Consider the following 15,505-nt stretch of genomic DNA (forward strand, 5'->3'; position numbering starts at 1 on the left):
AAATTGGTTTGAAAATGTTCCTTCTTCCTATTTTCTGTTAGTAGCAACCATTACTTCAGAGCTACTCTGAGAATGTAATATAGGACTCTCTGTAACAAAGTGTGGGGTACTTGTTGGTTTACAATTGTACTCTTCTTTATGATTTACTTTTCTGTATTTACTTTTCTGTATAAAAAAAATGCTTGAGGCATATTTACGTTCTTTCTTGAGAAAGATATGTCCAAATAATTGCATATTTAAAGTTTACCCCCTCTCAGTTTGAGAGCAACATTAGTGAATTGTTCAAAAATATTTTTCTTGTAAGAAACTTAACTGGTGGTAGTCGGTACTCCCCTATGGATCCCAGTGTTGGGATTACTGGGGAGACAGACCCGTGAGTAAAATTTGGGAAAACTTTTTGTTCCCAATTGGAGTGCATATGGGGCTACAGGGTGGTAACACACGGTTCCGTTCTGTCTAGGCTCATGGGGGCGCCATTCGAGCCTCTGCATTCGGGGCCATTGAAGTTCCTCTCGTGGAAGACAGCTTTCCTTGTGGCCATCACCTCCGCACGACGAGTGGGAGAGATCCAGGCGCTATCATTCAAGCCCCCGAACTTGACTTTTCACGACACGAGGGTGGTGCTGAGGACGCACCCCTTCTTTATGCCCAAGGTGCCGTCGGACTTCCACCTCAACGAGCCCTTGGTGTTACCAGTTTTCTTCCCGTCGCCTTCGTCGCCGGCCGAGAGGACTTTGCACTCGCTGAATGTGGCTAGAGCGCTGAAGTCCTACGTGGACCGCACGAAGAGTTTTCGGAAGTCGTCACAGCTGTTTGTGAACTTTGGACCTGTGAACCAAGGGAAGGCTCTCTCGAAGGCTTCCATTTCCAGATGGCTCTCCGGCTGCATCATGCACTGTCACCGGTTGGCAAACCGACCGTTGCCTGGCCGTCCGCGAGCCCATTCGACCAGAGCGACCGCTGCTACCACAGCGTTCTTGTCTGGTGTGCCCCTGCTGGACATCTGCAGGGCTGCTACGTGGAGGTCGACGCACATCTTCACGAGATTCTACTGCGTCGACTGGGATTCCAGGGAGGAGTCCAGGGTCGGCCAAGCAGTGCTGCGAAACCTGTTCGCCTGAAGGTGGGCCTGGTGGGCAGGTAAGAGTTGCTTAAGGTTGAGTTTATGTAATGCTTAATGTTGAGCCTTTTGTCACCTCCCGTGGTTGTGCATATGTGTACTGCTATGTATTCTTATATTCATGAGCATGTGAATCCATGCCAGACCCCATGCTGGAGAAGGAACAAGTTATTTACCTGTAACTGTTGTTCTCCAGCATGGGTCTGGCATGGATTCACATGTGAACCCTCCCGCCTACCCCTCTGCGGCTCTTCACTTGGTCATACTGCCACTTCACGTGCTTCCAAATCTGAAGATGGCTGCCAGAGGCGGTGCTTAGGTAGAGGGCAGTCATTGGCTGTGGTCAGTATGACGCAGAGACCAGTGATTGGTTATTACTACGAAAGACAGATCAGAAACGAAACTGATACTGGTTTTTTCCTTTACCGAGGATTCCCAGCCTGACGACGGGGAATATTCATGAGCATGTGAATCCGTGCCAGACCCATGCTGGAGAACAACAGTTACAGGTAAGTAACTTGTTCCTTAGCACAGGACAAGTCCTGCTTAACAGTTGGCATCCAGCTTTGTTCAAAATCCATACGCCTTGGGCAACACTTCTAGTTTGTATGTGACATGACACGCTCCACCAGGGCAAAAAGCAACATTTGTGCGAGGCATTAGGGAGTTTGTTCTGTTCCCAGTACCCCTGGAAGGGGAGCCACAAAATTTCAATGTGCAAGAGTGATTCCATTAGTGTGGCTGTGAGGCTTTCCAAGCCATATATCTCTTTAGCCTTGCGCAGCCATTCTTTTTTTTGTCGGCAGGATGGTACCCTTTCATCTCATGGTCAAACACACTCGACCTGCCAGCTGTAGGTTCCTGGGCAGATGGGGAAGGACTAGGTATTGTTCCTCGACAAGCTCGCCTCCAAACAGCACGAGAGGGGTCATGGCCCTCCCGATTCCCTCTGTCAAGAATCCAACCCAGAATTTTCCTTCCAATAAATTTGTATGCCATGGCAGTACCCCAATAATAACTAATCTGTGTGCATCCCCGCCGACAGTATGGGCTAATTCCAGGGTACTGCTTTGCCAGTCGCTGAGCGGTAAGGTGCCATAGCATGAGCAGTCTGCTGTTGTGCATCTTGTATTGGACTGAGATCGTGGAGTTCCAGACAGCTCTGAGTATTGCGGTCCATCCCTGTAGTTTCCCCTCCATCCCATGTCCTTTTCCCATCTAGCTTGTGTGTGTGGAGTTGGTAGGTGCCCCCTTTCCAGCAAGGCGCCATTGATTTTTGCAACTGACCCTTTAGAAGCCCACATGTGTGTTGAGTATGCTTTCAAATGGGGGTGAGATGCCGCTGAAGTTAGGCTTTCCACCGTGGGTCTGTGAGAGCACCCTTTAGTTGCAAGTATAGCAATGGTTGGATCTGTAAGCCTTTCTGAGCGCTTTCTAACTCCTCCTTGGTCAGGAAAACTCTGTCCTTCCACATTTGTTCCCACCCTGACTAGGCCCTGTGCATATTGCGGTTGGAAACAAATAGGGTCTATTATAAGATCTCTAATTGGGGGTGCACAGATGCATAAAAGTCTGTGAACCCTCAGGAAGCCAGTCGAGGACAGCAACGGCTGCCCATTGTCTCTTTTCTTACTTCCCTCCTGGTTCTGATGGGTTTTTCCCGTTCCGCCTCCTGTAATTTCTCTTGAGAGAAAGGTGTAGTCTGTAGCCATTCCTTCTCATGAATGCAATCTTGGAATGTAGGAAGATCGGTACCCAATGAGGGGCAATGTTTTCCTCGAAAAGGAGCTTCAAGAGGCTTGGCACAAGACTGACCTCTGCTGGAGACATAAATGCACAGCTGCTATAAATTGCCAATATGCATGCATAGCGTTTTAAATAATTCTGTAAGCATCACGAGCATAGCAGCTTTCCTCATTCCGAATATTTCAAGAGCTAGATTGGTGGCACACATGCAAAGAAAAGGTGATGGATACATAACATTTTTGGGATGTTAACGTGTTTTGGGTGAAATTCAAGCATTTTATTAAAAAGCCAAACAAATACAACTCCAGGGATGTGCAAAGAAAACTTAATTGCAGCTGGAGCATTTCGGACATGAATACTGTGCGCAGAGAACTTGTGGGTGAGTTCCCATCTCGTGGAAAAGGAGTTATTTTCGCCCAGATGCAGCTAAAGCGGGAGGACCATGTGGTGATGCCACACATGTCTAGTTTCTTTTTCCAAAGGGCCCAAAACACCGGCAATATCGGATGTTCACGCACACTGCGCAGGAGTAACTTCTGGGAGACCCAAAGCCATTCTCCCAACGTGAGTAACCGTTTTCTGAATGGACCCATTGCTTATGTTCTGTCACCTTCAGAGGGTCTAATCGCAACGGAATTGAGCTGCTCTATAATACTCGTAAATATCTGGGTTCCCCTCCCATAAAAAGGCCAACAGAGCATGCTTGACCTCTGCATGGAAAGAGTCTGGGAGCATCACCAGGAAGAGAAGCCGTGGCAGCACATTCATTTTAATTGTCGTGAACCTCCCTGCTCATGAGAGTTTCTGTTTTGACCATTTTTGGACGTCCCTTTTTATCACTGTCCAAAGCGGCGGGAGGAGGGGGCTGGGGGGGGGGGGGGGTCAGTCTGGGGGGGGGGCAGTCAGTCTGATCTAAATCTCCTAGCTGTTTTGTGATGGTTACCCCTAAGTATCGAATGCTATTGTGGACTTGCTTCAAACCCCAGATTTATGTCAGATTGTTTGAGGGGGATCCGCTGATATTTAGCGATAGAACTACCGTTTTGCTCATATGAATGGGTCCCATATTCCTCTATTGCGGCTAAAAGCATGAGTTATGGTTGCTTAGCTTACCATAACTGGTGAATTTCGGAGGTTTTTCGGTTTTACTTGCAACCATAACATCCCTTTAACAAAGTTTTTTTCAGTGAATATATATATATATATATATATATATATATATATGGATGTCAACCTTCCTGTGTGAGAATTGCACTGCACTGACAGGAGGGCCTTTACTTAATGGAAATAAATACTTACTACAAAGCGTACCTGTTGTCCTGGGAGTCCTTCACTTCAGCAAATCTAAGCCTATGTTATTCCCAAATGTTTTAATTTCATTTTTATATAGCATTAAGCTTCATATATTTCAAAGACTGTTGAATGCTAGTTATTTGTATTGTTTTTATTAAGACAAATCGATGAAAGTTATGTTACACAAGCTTTAGTGCCTATTAATTGTCACGCATGGCTTTCTTTTTCCTGCCAGGTGAAGTTATAAAGCCCGGCGATGTGAAATGCATTCAAAATGAGGGGATGCCTATATATCGGGATCCTTTTGAGAAGGGGAAGCTCATTATCCAGTTCCAGGTGAGATGGTGGTAGTGGTATATTGAGTATTACTGGGGCTCCTCCATTGTAGTCTATAAAGACACTTCAATATTCCACCAGTGAACTGAGGGTAGGAGGGGGTTTAACCTATTTTGTTTTATACTGTTTAAGCAATATGCCCCGAGCGGCGTGGGCATTACCTGACTCGGAAATCCCCCCGCCGCGAGGGGCATATTGCTAATAGTACCCCGGCCCGCAAGATCTGCGTCAGCGTTTCGGGACAGAAAACAAACACAAAAAAAGACCAAGAAAATGCCCGCCAGGAAAGGGAAAACAGTCAGGTTTCCCTTTTGATGGCAGCCATCGGGAGCAGATGCGCTGGGAACAGAAGTGTTCCCAGCGTGTTCACTCCCGAAAGACGACAGAGAAGAAGGTAAGTGGGGTTGGGAGGGCGGGGGAAGTGGGGGAGAGGGAGGAAAAAGAAAAAAAGAAAGACGTACCTGAATCCCGGCAGGGGACGCAGGCAGCCTCCAGCCGTGTGGAGGCTCAGAGCAGGGATGGCCCCGCTCTGAGCCTCTACACGGCTGGAGGCTGCCACGGCACCCGTTGTGGACAAAGGAGGCAGAAGGTAAGTGGGGTGGGGAGGGCGGGGAGGTAGGATAAAAGGGGGGAAAAATACACATACCCGAGTCCCCAGTGGGGGGGCGAAGGCAGCTTCTCAGCCGTGTGGAGGCTCAGAGAAGGGATAGCCCCGCTTCGAGCCTTCTCATTGGCTGATGGGCTGCCACAACCCCTGCCCTGAACAATGGCAGTGGAATCCCGGCCGAGGGATTCCCATCCGGGTAATGCCCAGGCGTGGGCCAATCAGAATGTTTGTTTCATTCTGATTGAGCCCTCGCCGAGTACTAATTCTCAAGATTTCCCTCTGCTTTTACAAATCAATATTCCCTGCCACCATTCTTCAGAACTCTCGGATATAATAGAGAGAAACGTTTACATATGATTTCTTAGATGCAACAAAGACTTGGTATGAATTTTCAACCTTGCCTCCATCTTTAGTAATGTTTTCCACTTTAAAAGCTGGACTGCTAAGCACTTATTATTTTCCACACAAAATTCCTCTGGGATTGGTTTTTGTCTGGAATCTGTATCGGATGGCTAATTTGGTTCGCCTGTTTTGAGGTTGTTGGACTGGTTCAATCTGAGTATGAGTTGTGTTCTCCAGGTGTCTGGCCCAGGATTGGCATTCCAAAACCTGTTCTGTGTCCTTTCGGTTATTGCACTAGGTTGTGTAAGCTCTGCTGGGTGAAACCCAGTCCTTGAGTGAGTGGCAAAAGCGCAGAGGTGTTAGCCACAAGCAATTGTGCAAGGATTTTGGATCTTCCTTACTTAGTGCTTCCTTTTTCATAAATAATCGTGAACAGTGATCTGGCAGAATACTATCATTCTATTGATACTGCTTCCTGTGGTGCATATTGTTAAGATGAATGGATATCTAGGCCTGGTTGACAGATTTTTGTAGGCCACCCTAGTTATGATGAACTGCAAGGTTAGCCAAAACCCAATCAAGGTATGTGGATAAGCAGTCAAGGTTTAGTCTCAGGAGAGCGTGGGTGGGGTCAAGGGGCCTTTATGAGTCCACAAAGGATAGCACACAATAATTCAATGTAGACGGTCAGTTATGAAAATGGTTGTTTATTTTGGGCCTTGAGAACACACTGAAAAAGGGATCTAGCAGATAGTACTATCCTACAATACTCTATAATACAAATATATACAATCACCAGTATGTTTACTGATTATACTTCCGCAAATAACTCAACCAAACAATGCAGGTCAGTAATACAGATATATGCTGGGACCCAGTCACAAGCACAATATCCTTACCTTATAAGTCTAAACCCTAAAATGAAAGGGGCCTTGTGCCCAAAAGTCAAAGGGTCCAACACAATAGTTCTCACTTGTATGAGGTCTCTTTTGGAAGGACGCAGTGGGCTTGTGGTGGTGATTAGTTTCAAACTATTTAAAAGTTCTACAACAACTTACCCAAGAATAGGTAAGTTCTCTCCTTTGTTCCAGACCCACGGCTAATCCGTGGGCACAATACCTGACCCAGGTTCGACGACCAAAGGTTCCCAATGTTATCCTGTAGAGGACGGGGCAGGATAGGCACACTGCTGCTTACTTACTCCATGACTCTGATCTTCCCAGACATCATCTGGGGGCTCAATCTTCCACCCTTTGTTCCATTGATAGGTGCCCAGCAGTTGCGGGTTCAAGGATTCTTTCAGTTGGGTACAAAAATGTTAGATGCAACCCCTGTCGGCAAAGAAAGGCAGAATCCAATGATGCAGACTACTTTGGGACACTTCACAGGATGGAGCAAGGTGAGTTCCAGCAACGATCACTGTTTGCAGGTGACGAAAAGTGTCCCTCCAGTCGCGGACACAAGTGCTGCTCCAAGACAGGTTCACTTGAAGATAGGAAGCTGGAATTCAGGGTGAAGACAACTTGTGGCACAAGCTGGCGACAACCATAGTTCCAGCCTCTATTGCCAAATGGCAACCCTTCTGGTGAGGTAGCCCATGAGAGAGCCGGTCAGTCCATTGGGCTGTGTAGGGACACTTGTGAAGGCTCTGAAGAGCTTGGGCATTGACAATGTGTCGAGACTTGTTGATCCCACTAGCCCAAGGACTGAGCCACTGCTCAGGGTCTTCGGAGATCAGGCAGAGCAGCAGGGCTTCACCAGGCCAGATAATGAAAGGGATGCTGGGCCACTTCAGGAGTCCACTTCGGATCCCAGCGGTCTGCTCTTCAAGGGATTTTTGGCTCCAGCGTAGATCTGAAGAATAGCTCCAGAGGTCCTCCTTTTAACCAAATTCTGAGATGACAGCAAGTCTAAGGTCACGAATGGTAAGGTTCTGCACAATTCAAACATCCAGTAGTTGTCCACTCGGGGACAACCACTGGATTCACATCTGCTCCAGTAGCAGACTTTAATGCACCAGTGATGTGGACTTGGACTAGAATTTCCCAGCCCCCTTCCTGGGTCATACACTCGCATAAAGGCTCACTAGCCCATGAAACAGCAGCTTTCCGGGCAAGTGCATGACCTTTATAAGGACGGAAATCTCGTGGCACAGCCATTTTAGGCCACTAGCCATGTTTAGTAGCCTTATGCGGTAAACGCGAATGTGCACATTACAAATAATGCAATAACAGTACAACTGGAACTGCTGCCATCAGCTTGACTTTAGGCACATATAAAAGTAACCAAAAATGTAAACGATGGGGTGATGAAATGTAGCCCTAAAGGACTGATCAGTTCCCCACAACAAGTAAGCAAAAGGTAAGAGAATTGAAGCTGAAGGCTTCACCTTCCTTTAAAAAGTCAGGATAGGATCAAAAACAGAGCAAGACAAATACAGTTCCAAAGAAACTATGGAGGGAAAGTTGCAACAAGAAAATATTTTGTCAGATATATAAATACACTTTCTGAATTTTCAGGATTCTCAGTAGCCCTTTTCACGTTCTCGCACATCCCCTGCCAGCCTGATCGAAGTAATGCAGTCTTGGGACTTTGATGTTCACCCCCTGGCTTCACATATCTTTATACATTTTGAATTCACCGGTTTCAATCCAGTTGGTGCTGTATTTTATGACCTCACCATAAAGGGTTGGTCTTCCTCAAATTAACACTGTCGGGGCTGACCTTGGATTTCTGTACTATAAAATAGCAAACCTCTCAAAAAGTGAATGCACGTTGTCATTAAACTAAGTTTATTTTATATTGGCTGCTCAGAGAGAGACTAGACAACTCCTTGTAGATTGAACTAACCTGAGTATTCTGGACCACATAACGGATACAGTATATATACATTTCCAGAGTACTTAGCACACTCCCACATTAGGGAAATGTTCCCTTTCAATTCATTAGCTAAAATAAAAATGAGTTGGCCCTATACAAGAGAATCTAATCTCCACAATCTCATAGGCAGCCTTCACTGTGGCACTATCTCTTACGCATAAATTTTCGTGACATTGCAAATACAAGCCCAACCCTCTTCTTTAGTTTCTTTCTGCAAGACACACAACCCTAACATGGCATACAATACATTTTTATTACAGCTTCCACTTGGTCACAGACATGTAATGCTAAATCTGACACACATGGTTGATGTATGGACACTTTGAGGCTATAAAGAGCTAACCAAAAAGGCTCTCTTGATCGGGCACCAACTCGTTTTTCCAAACACACTAACACCCTGGATATTTATTCTTGGCGGCCTCTCGCGCCCTTTCATTATGCGACCACCAGTTCAATCCATGTGGCCTCCGTTCCCATTATAATCTTTTTCCTGCTAATCTATTTGGCCTTCTCATAGGCACGCGGTCATCTCCATGCTCCAAGTGACCCTTTACAGTTTATATGATGCTTCTGTGCTTTAAATCTCATTGTGCTAAATTGCCCAATATGCTCCCATATTATATTCACACAATTTATGTTGCTACATGTATGCACATCTAAAATGTATCGCACTTGACACAAAATAACACTTACAGTAACCTTACCAAACACCAATTAACTATTCTAAATACATGCAAAACTACAATATTGCAACAATATCACATCCATTAACATTAATATGGTGAGCACAACATAAATATCTCTTCTTTTGGGATAAAATCGATCTACCCCAACATTCCCCCTTTAGTTAAATCATTAACTAATACATTTCCTGGACCCAAATCTGACTCCCCGATTAAGTCCCAATTTATAGTTTGAATACTCACATGGCATGAAATGGCAGTGGCCCTAACCTTGGACGGGTTGGCAGACATTATACGAGCAGTTCTTCGCATGTTAAAGGAACTTCATCTGGAAAAAACTTGACAAAGGCGCAAATAAATACACAGTGCAAGAATGATGATGATTGGCATCAGGATCTTCATTGGGAGGCTCATCCAGGATGGAATCTACGCAAACCAAGAGTCAATCCACAAATCTGATTTAATTGCCAGACTCACTTTCCATGGCCTGTTTCAGTTAATGCAGTGCGGTCTGCACTGCTGAGGAATCCTATTAAATGCTTCTGTGGATGCCGCTGAAACATAATTTTTGCATTTGGCTCTGCTAGGAAGTTCCATCTTCATGGGCTCAGAAAAATGTGGTGCACTGTTCTCCTCCGGAAACTTAAAAGATGCAACGCGAACAGGGTGGGTTGGGGGGAGGTAGATCCAGATACAGTTTTCAATACCGTACTTCCAAATGTTGAGTGTTTTTCCGAACCATGCATATAGGCACGTGCAGTGTAGTCAAACTGCACACACCCCTACAGGCTGGAGACAGTTGTCGATAGTAGTTTGTTCCACAAGTCCATTTAGTGTCTGACAATGCAGATATTCCACTAGCCAGGTCAGCAAGGCGTATTATGCGACTGCAGTTTCCATTAGTACCCACAAGCACTGTGCCATCACTCTTAAAACACAGAGAAAACGTGTAAGTAGCCGATTCTTAACAGGTTTCTCTGACTCCTTAAGCTATATCAGACATTTTATATGATGGACCCCGATTTTTGTGCTACCATTTCATCAGAATAGTCCCTCATTCCACCAGCTTTACAACTCTTCACCCCTTGCTCCCATCGGTGATATACGATAATAGAGCCTACGAGATTCAGTTGTGCTTTTCTGCTCCATAACATCCTTTTCTCCAGCATGGGGTCTGGCATGGATTCACATGCTCATGAATATTCCCCGTCGTCAGACTGGGAATCCTCGGTAAAGAAAAAATCAGTATCAGTTTCGTTTCTGATCTGTCTTTCGTAGTAGTAACCAATCACTGATCTCTGCGTCATACTGACCACAGCCAATGACTGCCCTCTACCTAAGCCCCGCCTCTGGCAGCCATCTTCGGATTTTTACCGTACGTTCAAGTGTTGGGAGTCCTCGTGCTTAGCTCTCAAGCTTTTACTGCGTGTTTCGCGCTTTTTCAGGTGAATTTTCACATTTTTTCGGTTAATCGAGCCTCAAGCTCCACCGTTTCTACTCCCGTTAACGCCTACCCATTGAGGGATTTTCCTACGCCCCTCAAGGGTGAAGATTTCGTCGAATCAACTTCTTGGAGGATTCCAGAAGATTTGCGGCCTACTTCGAGATGGGCCAGGATGCGAGTTCGTCGCCCGGACCCAAGCTGTTTCGCAGCTGCCCTGGATGCGGGCTGCAGAATGTGTTTAAGGAAGACGAACATTCGGGATGCCTCTACTGTCTTCATGGGGACAAGACTCATATAGAGAAGGACTGCCAGTTCTGCAAGAACTTGTCGGAGCGGACCATGAGGGACCGTCGATCCCGTCTCGCAAGCTGGTTGGAGAAGGGCTCGATGGGTGAGAAGAAGAAGAAAGGGTCCGAGCGGGCTTCTAAGTCCTGTGCGGGCGCCCCGGCGACTGGGGCCCAACACCAGGCCAAGCGCTGCGAGTCCGCTGGCTCTGGGAGCGCCGAAAGGTCAGGCTCTTCGGTCGCCAGGCAGGGCGCTCCTTCCCCGGCACCGTCATCCACAAGCCAACGCTCCGGTTCGGGGAAGAGAAAGTCCGAGACCCCGGGTAAGCTTCAGGAGAAGCCCCGTCCGATCTCGGAAGAGGGGGAGCGAGGCGTTGCCCCTCCCCCGAAGGAGAGGGCCCGGGACGCACCTAAGGTGGTGAAGGCCCCTACCCAGCAGGCGAAGGCCTCTATCGAGTCTATCGCGGCGACTCTGGCCAAGCCGGCAGAGACACCGCCAGCGGAGACCGCCTCCGGGACTAGAGTTTCCCTGCCGCCAAGGAGGGAATCCTCTTTTCAGCCCATCGTCGTGGCCGCCATGATGGAAGAAGCGAGGGGGGGCACGGTGCCCTCCTCGAGCTCGGAGTCAGCCTCGGAGGAGGAACTGACCGAGGCCGTGAGGAACCTCGAAGTCCAATTCGAGAAGGTTCGATCCTGTCAAGAAGATCCTCGGGAGATAACCGAGGAAGACGACGATGGTGAGGAAAAGCGGCCTTCCCTTCCGGCGCAGCCGGATCCTAGGCCCCAGGATGGCTCGGCGGCCATTTTGTCTGCCATCCAGTCCTTATGCTCTGAGATATGCTCCCAGGCCGGAGGACCCGCAACCTGGCCCGTCGGGAAGTCCTCAGAACAAACGACAGAGGACCCAGCCCTCTCCTCCGCTCGCCCCCGTAAGGCCTACAGTTCCTTCCTCATCCTCCCACGAGTCGGGAGATGACGGTGCGTTGGGCTCGACGACGGGTTCTGTGGGCAGCGGCGATGACGACGGAACGGGTCTCCCGTCTCCCGTCGCACGGGCCTCGCCGCCCAACGAGATTGGCTCATTCCACGCCATGATCGCCAGGATCGTCCAAATTGTTCCAGCTCTGCCCGGAGGAGCAGAAAAAGGAAGGTTTCCTCTATCAGCGCCGGGAGGTCAAGAGGAAGACGGTCATTGCGGTGCCCCTAATCGATGACATCTGGGAGGAGGGCCTGTCGGTTCTCAAAAACCCCTCCACGGCACCAGCCAAACGGGACCGGTACGAGAAGTAGTACCGGGTCCCCGAAACCGCTCCCCTGTGCCTCAGGGCCCAGCCAACGCCAGACTCGGTCGTCTCGGCGGCGGCGAAGAAGAAAGCGGCGGGGTCAGGAGCCTCGATGTCGAATTCCCCGCCGGATGGCGAGGGAAAGAAGTTAGACGCCATGGGGCGGCGGGTCATTTCGTCGGCGGCGACGACGACGATCAAAGCGGCCAACTCCCTGGCGATCGTGGCCCGTTACGACAGGGAGCTCTGGTTTAAGATGGCCCCCATATTGGACTTCCTGCCGGACGACAGGAGGTCCGAGGCCCTGGAAATACTGCAAGAGGGCGAGGTGGCGTCGGACAACGCCATAACGGTGGCAACCGATATTGCTGATACTGGGTTCCGCCAGCTGGGCAACGGTGTTTGCCTACAACGACGAGGTTGGCTCCGGGCGACCGACTTCCGTCAGGACGTCCAGACCAGGGTGTTGGACATGCCGTTCAACGGCAGAAACTTGTTCGGGAAGGCGGTGGACGAATCCCTCCAAGCCATAAAAACGGACACAGAGACGGCCCGTGCCCTAGGAGCCCTTCAGCAACGACAGCCCTTTCGGAGCTCCGGAGGCAGACAGGGTGCCTCCAAGGGATCCAGCGGTGGCTCGTCGTCCTACCGCCAGGTGGCACGCTCCTCGTCTCAGAAGGCCTACAGGGGTCGCGGCAAGCAGGGAGCGCCTCGCCGCCGTCGGCAAGGTGGGCAGGGCGGCAAGGCCACCACCTCCAAGCAGGACTGAACCGGCCGTGGTCTCGGGCCCCCTCCGAAGCACCCCGGTGGGAGGCCGGCTGACGAACTTCGTCGGCGTGTGGAAGTCCATCTCCACCGACCGTTGGGTGCTGGATACCCTGGCAAGAGGACACTCTATCGAATTCCTGAAGAAGTGCCCTCACCTTCCACCTGTGGCCAGGAAGGAGAATCACGTCCCGCAACTGCTTTTGGAAGTACGGGCGATGCTCAGGAAAGGCGCCATCGAACTTGTCCCGAAGAGGCTCCGGGGTATACTCAAGGTACTTCCTCGTCAGGAAGAAGACGGGCGGCTGGCGCCCCATCCTGGACCTTCGTCATTTGAACAAATACATCAGATCACAAAAGTTCAGGATGGTCACCCTCCAGCACGTACTGGGATAGCTGGAGGAAGGCGACTTTCTATCGTCGTTGGACCTGGAGGATGCGTACTTCCACGTTCCCATCCTCAAAAGTCACCGAAAGTTCCTCAGGTTCGTCGTCCAGGGACGCCACTACCAATTCAGAGCGCTGCCGTGCGGATTGAAGTCGGCCCCCAGGGTCTTTACCAAGTGCCTAGAACCAGTGGCGGCGCGGCTGCGCCTGCAGGGGATTCACGTCTACCCCTACCTGGACGACTAGCTCATCCCCTCAAGGACGAGGGAACTCGCCGTCGAACACACTGCGAGGGCCGACCAGCTACTCACAGACCTGGGATTCGCCATAAACTACCCAAAGTCCCACCTGGTGCCGTCGCAGGTGGCCCTGTTTCTGGGAGCGAAGCTCGATACAGTGAGGCGCCTGGCGGTCCCGTCGGAAGAACGGACGAAGACCATTCTAGGCAAAGTGCAGCGCCTGCTTGCCACGGACGTGGCCAGGGTGAGGTCCATCAAGTCCCTCCTGGGGATGATGTCCTCTTGCATCTACCTGGTGCGCCTCTGCAGACTACGGATGCGCCCTCTTCAAGAATTTCTTTACGCCCGTTGGAGGCAGGCGACAGGCACCTCGAAGACAGGGTCCTCCTCAACGAGGTGTTCCGGCGGGCGATTCAGTGGTGGGGCGTTCGAGCGCACCTCACGGCGGGCAAGGACTTTCAGTCGCCCGCGTACCAGGAGACGGTGACGACGGACGCCTCCCTGGAAGGCTGGGGCGCCCACACCGGGGATCTCCACGCAAGGGGCCTCTGGCTCCCGGAGGAGAGGCTCCTGCACATCAACGTCCTGGAACTCCGAGCCGTGTTCTGGGCTCTCAAATTGTTCCTCCCGTCGCTCAAGGGCAGGGTGGTGCGGATCTTCACGGACAACACCACGACAATGTTTTACATACGGAAGCAGGGAGGCACCAGATCCCCAGCCCTATCCAAGGAGGCACAGGATCTGTGGCACTGGGCGGTCGCCCAGGGGATGTTCCTGGTTCCCTTCCACCTGGCAGGAGAAAGAAACACCATCGCCGACTCGCTCAGCAGGGAGCTGCGCGCGTGTCACGAGTGGGAACTGCGCCAGGATCAGGTGGATCAACTCTTCCGACGATGGGGCAAACCCCAAATCGACCTGTTCGCAACAGCGACGAACTCGAAGTGCAAGAGGTTCGCCAGCAGGTTTCCCCAGCCGAGAAGCATGGGTGATGCGTTCTCGTTCCCCTTGGACGACCTATACCTGCATGCGTTCCCTCCGTTGCCATTGCTACTTCGACTCATCAGCCAGCTCAAGAGGTCCCGGTGCAGGATGATCCTCGTCGCACGGGCGTGGCCGAGGCAGATCTGGTTCCCGGACCTTCTGGACTTGTCAACGTCCCCTCCCATCAAGCTATCGGCGGACGCGGACCTTCTCTGCAGAGAAGGAGGCGCCATCTTCCACCACGACCCGGCGTCGCTGAACCTGCAGGCTTGGCACCTGCAGCGCTAGAGTTTGGAGGCTACGATATACCGGCCGATTGCAGAGAGGTTCTTGCAAAGGCCAGGGCGTCCTCGACTCTCAAATGCTACGGTCATAAGTGGAAGAGGTACTCAATCTGGTGCCGAGCACAGAACATCAACCGCCTACGGATTACGGCCCCTCAAGTGCTGCCGTACCTGCTATCACTGGCAAAGGCTGGGCTAGCCCATGCCTCCATTAAGATTCATCTGGCGGCGATCTCCAGATATACCAGAACCACAGGACGGACGTCCCTGTGGTCCCATCGACTGGTAAAAGAGTTTATGAAAGGACTGTTCCGGTCGTTCCCGCCGGTGAAGGCCCCGGCGTGGGAGATTAACGTGGTGCTGACCAGGCTCATGGGGCCCCCATTCGAGCCGATGCACTCCGCACCGATGAAGTTTGTGTCGTGGAAGACTGCGTTCCTGGTGGCCATTACCTCCGCACGACGAGTGGGAGAGATCCAGGCCCTATCCTGCAAGGCACCGTACTTGACTTTCTATGCCTCGAGGGTGATTCTTAGGACGCACCCCTCCTTTATGCCCAAGGTGCCGTCGGACTTCCATCTTAACGAGCCCTTGGTGTTACCTGTTTTCTTCCCGTCTCCTTTGTCGCCGGCCGAGAGGACTTTGCACTCGCTGGATGTGGCTAGAGCGCTAAAGTTCTACGTGGACCGCACGAAGAGTTTCCGGAGGACATCACAGCTGTTCGTGAACTTTGGACCTGTGAATCAAGGGAAGGCTCTCTCGAAGTCTTCTATTTCCAGATGGCTCTCCGGCTGCATCATGCACTGTCACCGGTTGGCTAACCGACCGCTG

At 50.5% G+C, this 15,505-nt stretch overlaps 1 protein-coding gene across 7 annotated transcripts in view; it reads left to right on the forward strand.

The window, feature by feature from the left end:
• LOC138456334 (dnaJ homolog subfamily A member 1-like) overlaps positions 1-15,505 on the forward strand; it is a 972,900-nt gene that overhangs the window by 919,692 nt on the left and 37,703 nt on the right. For all 7 annotated transcript variants that reach the window (XM_069607170.1, XM_069607171.1, XM_069607168.1 and 4 more), the window contains one exon: positions 4,395-4,495. In XM_069607170.1, coding sequence (XP_069463271.1) covers positions 4,395-4,495 — 101 coding nt within the window. The remainder of the gene's footprint in view (positions 1-4,394; positions 4,496-15,505) is intronic.

This window comes from Ambystoma mexicanum, chromosome 1p (assembly GCF_040938575.1).
Source record: "Ambystoma mexicanum isolate Mex_15411 chromosome 1p, UKY_AmexF1_1, whole genome shotgun sequence".
NCBI lineage: Eukaryota > Metazoa > Chordata > Amphibia > Caudata > Ambystomatidae > Ambystoma > Ambystoma mexicanum.